Source organism: Sinocyclocheilus grahami, unplaced genomic scaffold (assembly GCF_001515645.1).
Source record: "Sinocyclocheilus grahami isolate Dianchi unplaced genomic scaffold, SAMN03320097.WGS_v1.1 scaffold181.1, whole genome shotgun sequence".
In the NCBI taxonomy this organism is placed as follows: domain Eukaryota; kingdom Metazoa; phylum Chordata; class Actinopteri; order Cypriniformes; family Cyprinidae; genus Sinocyclocheilus; species Sinocyclocheilus grahami.
The window spans coordinates 1,141,906-1,146,011 of record NW_015505360.1 but is presented as its reverse complement, the minus strand read 5'-3'; the positions used below and the strand labels follow the sequence as shown (position 1 = coordinate 1,146,011).

The window sequence follows — 4,106 nt, the reverse complement described above, 5'->3', positions numbered from 1 at the left end:
TATATATATATATATATATATATACAGTATATATACTACCATTCAAAAGTTTGGGATCAGTAAGTTTTTTAAATGTTTTTAAAGAAGTTTCATTTGCTCATCAAGGCTAAATTTATTAGAACAAAAATACAGAATTTTTTTAAAAATATTATTGCAATTTAAAATAATGGCTTTCTATTTTAATATATTTTAAAATATAATTTATTCCTGTGATCAAAGCTGAATTTTCAGCATCATTACTCCAGTCTTCAGTGTCACATGATCCGTCAGAAATCATTCTAATATGCTGATTTATTATCAGTGCTGGAAACAGTTGTGCTGCTGGAACCTGTGATACTTTTTTTCCCCCAGGATACTTTGATGGATAAGAAGATAAAATAACAGCATTTATTTAAAAGCTTTTGGAACAATATACACTACCGTTTAAAAGTTTGGGGTCAGTAATTTTTTTTTTTTTTTGAAAAAAATTAATACTTCAGCAAGGATGTTGTTAAACTGATAAAAAGTGATAGTAAAAATATTGTTAGAAATATTGTTAGATTGTTAGGGGGAAAAAAGTAACAGTTTTGATTGGTAGTCTCTATATACTGAATGAAATATATATATTACTTGGAGGATGTTAACTATAAATATCTCTATTTTCTCAATCAACAGGCTCAGGAAGAAATTCAGTCACGCCCCACTCACGGAATCTCTCTGACCCAAAGCCACGCCCCCATGCAGAATAAACCCGCCCACCAGCCCTCCGGCTCTGCTCCAAACCAGGATGCCGGCCAGAGGAAGAGGCTGGTGTCAACCATCGACGATTTCACAGACTTTGTCTAGCGAGAGACCCGTGACGTGTTTTTAACTGAGACCAATAGACGCTGCATTCCCATCAGTCCAGACGAACAAATCCATTCCTGAATGCGGAGGGCAGAGAGGTTTAGTGTTAGTAAGATTCGATCACCTTTAAAACACCCCAGTGTGCCAAGTAAGAGATCAGTTCAGCCGGGACGCAGCTTCACTCAATGCTGTGACTGTAGGAATGAATTTCACAATGCACTGCTCCGTCTGCTGAAAGATGGATGCAAACGCCCACACTGGCTTTATCACATGCCATTTTTAGCAGTACGACTAAATTACACACGGTTAACACGCTTTCGTGTCTCTGCACATTTTCATCCACACGTTTCTTTCTCTAGAACAAACTTGTATTCACACACTCATTTTCTCTTGTTGTTTTTCTCTGAATATATAAAAATCGTCTGTGATATTAACCGTCCAATCATTTTGCTTGTTTCCTGTTGTTTTCTTTGTGTGTGTGATGGTTAAAGCTTATCTAATGAGTTTATAATAGTACAACAGATTTGCAGAACAACAGCTAGTACAGTAGACTGCATCAGACGTGTGTGCTTCGCTGCCAAATAAAACGCTGAAATGTGCAAATCCTGCTGTTGTTCAGAGTCTACTTTCGCTCTTGAGTAAAACCTCTACATCTGTCAGCGTTTACTGTTGATTATTTTTTATATATTGCACCTTTCTAAAACACAAGATTGCATTACAATGGAGCAAAATACATCTAGGGCTTCTGAAACATTAAATAGTTAACCCTGGCTTATTTCAAGTTTCACACTGCTCATAATTTACCCTGAGTTAACAATAAATCCTATTCATAACATGATGTTTCACACTACCTTCCTAAAACCCAGGTGAAGGTTCTTATTTGCATATTTGCGGTGTCAGTGTCATTGATTGGATGAACACAGCACGTGATCTGTTTAACGGCTCTAGGTTTGGTACCCTCATATAGCAGCCGACTGCACAAAGTTTTTCCTGAGTGGATTCTTCTGAATTTAAATGTAAGAAATTTACAATTTTCACCATTACCATTTGACATTTTTCTCCTCAAACACTGAAACAACTATTTATACAACGCGTGGCGTTTCCGTGACTGTCCAAAGCACGTGAACACGAGGCACGTGATTGGGTGTGTGTTGCTAAACTAGTCATAATATAGTTTCAAACTGTACAAGTTTGGCTCAAACTCGCCGCTGGCCCTTCTCCAGAGCATAAGCCAGAATTTCATAAACCCGGTAAAAAGCCGTGCTAACTCCGCTTCTAAATTATGTGAAACGTTCTTTTACCCTAAATTAAAAGCGCGCGTGATGAGTGTGAATGGCCCTTATATACAGGGTGAAAAAACCTTTACTATTAGTGTTGGGTAAGTTACTCTAAAAATTTAATTAATTTCTAGCCACTATTACATCTTCAACAGTGTAATAAGGTTACTGTACTAATTGTTTTCTCTAAAAAGTATTGCATCGCTTATTACTAATTGCTTATTAAATCAACAAGGATAGACATGAAACTGTTCTTTTAATTATTTCAAATAAATGATAAAAAACAGCATAATTGATTCTTGAACTGACCGAAGTATTTAAAGGGAGAAGCCAAGGCTACATTTAAAACATACATTTTAACATTCAATATTCATTTCTGATGACACCCAACACTGACTGCTAACCTAAAACATTAGGAGCTAAAAGATGTAGTGTTTCAGTTTGTGATTTGAAAGACAAGAGAATGGTGAACCACAGACTCTCAGCTGTCAGACTCTTTATTTGACTTTGTCAAGTGCAAAAGCATGTAAAGCGAAGTGCTACAACGTTACAAGTACAACAGCACAATACAACACAAAATGGCAAACCTGCAATCAATACATTACCGTCATCATTTAATACAAAATATTTAAGACTTTACAATATTGCATGCAAGTATGTTTTGGCACTTGTGACTGGTTTAAAATGGCAGACTTTTTTTTTTTACTAAAAGTATGAAATATTTCAGCAGCAGTACTATCCCGCAAAGAACTACTAAAAAGCCATTATATTTAAAAATGACTGCTTGTGCTGTGTGTAGTTCTGTTGACAATGTTACAAAAACAGCAATGCTTTCATACTTTTTGGGTCTTATTTTTTTCCTTTGGCCAGTGCCAGGGAGAAATGAAATACGCAGCAAAGCATTTGTGTGAAATGAGTGTGCATACTGCGATCCATTTTGTGTACTGAAAACGAAATAAAAATTTCTGCTCAGTGCGGTTTAGGCAAACGAGATTAAAACAATGCAATCAAACTCGAAAACAATATTTACATCAGGGCACACCAATATGTACAGATAAACATGACCTTTCAAAAATTCATCTGGAATGGCCTGAATAAGGACGTTACTGTAGTGGAAGTGACCTTTGACCGAATCAGAACTCCCTGTAGTGGATATTTTTGAGTGCTTAAGCATAACCTAATCATCAAATCACTCTCAACTACTCTAATTTCATTATACGAGACCTTAACACATGTATTATGATTAAAGAGGAAAAAAACAATCCTGCTATGAGTTTTTTAAAAATAGGGTCCCTGAGCATCATCACGGTAAACAACAATTTAGTACTTCACAAGAGACATTAAATCAACACATTGTAGAAACAAATACATGAAAATGAATGGTAATTACTATCCTGATGCAGCTCATGTATAATACTCAAAGAGAATAGTTCTGGAAAGCCGTATGTGAAGAAAAGTTACATACTAGTTTAAATGTGGCAAAGCACTAATGCTTGACATTGAAATAAAGTGCTAAGTTCAAGAGAAACTTAAGTTAATCTTGTTACTTGAGTAGCAAGCTTTGGCAAAGTTATATGGAGAGTAATTCTGTTGTAACTATCTCTTATATTCGTACCAAGCTTATTTTATTATTTCTGCAAAACATTTTCCATAACACATTCAAACTAAATCACACTGATGCCATCACGATCATTCATATTGTAACATCAATACAAAGTGCTTTTTAAATTAGATTTAAAATATCATAGAAGGCAGCAACAAACATACTTCCATTTATCATAAGCTGATTTTTCATTCATTAACAATCTACTTTCAATAATAATGCTTTATGGAACATTGTTTTTACCTGCAGGAATAACATATCCCCATACAGAGAATTCTGGGAGTTGTGCTTGAATGAGGGACATACCTTTGTCTTTTTAAATTAGATTTAAAATATCATAGAAGGCAGCAACAAACATACTTCCATTTATCATAAGCTGGTTTTTCATTCAATCTACTTTC

General features: G+C 35.1%; 1 protein-coding gene across 1 annotated transcript in view; it reads left to right on the top strand.

Annotated features, from left to right (window-relative positions):
* LOC107594329 (tuberin-like) overlaps positions 1-1,430 on the top strand; it is a 49,440-nt gene extending 48,010 nt beyond the window's left edge. Inside the window, 1 exon segment of the mRNA XM_016284341.1 lies at positions 655-1,430. Within this exon segment, the coding sequence (XP_016139827.1) occupies positions 655-825 (171 nt within the window). The 3' untranslated portion in view covers positions 826-1,430.
* The last annotated feature ends 2,676 nt before the right edge of the window (positions 1,431-4,106 follow it).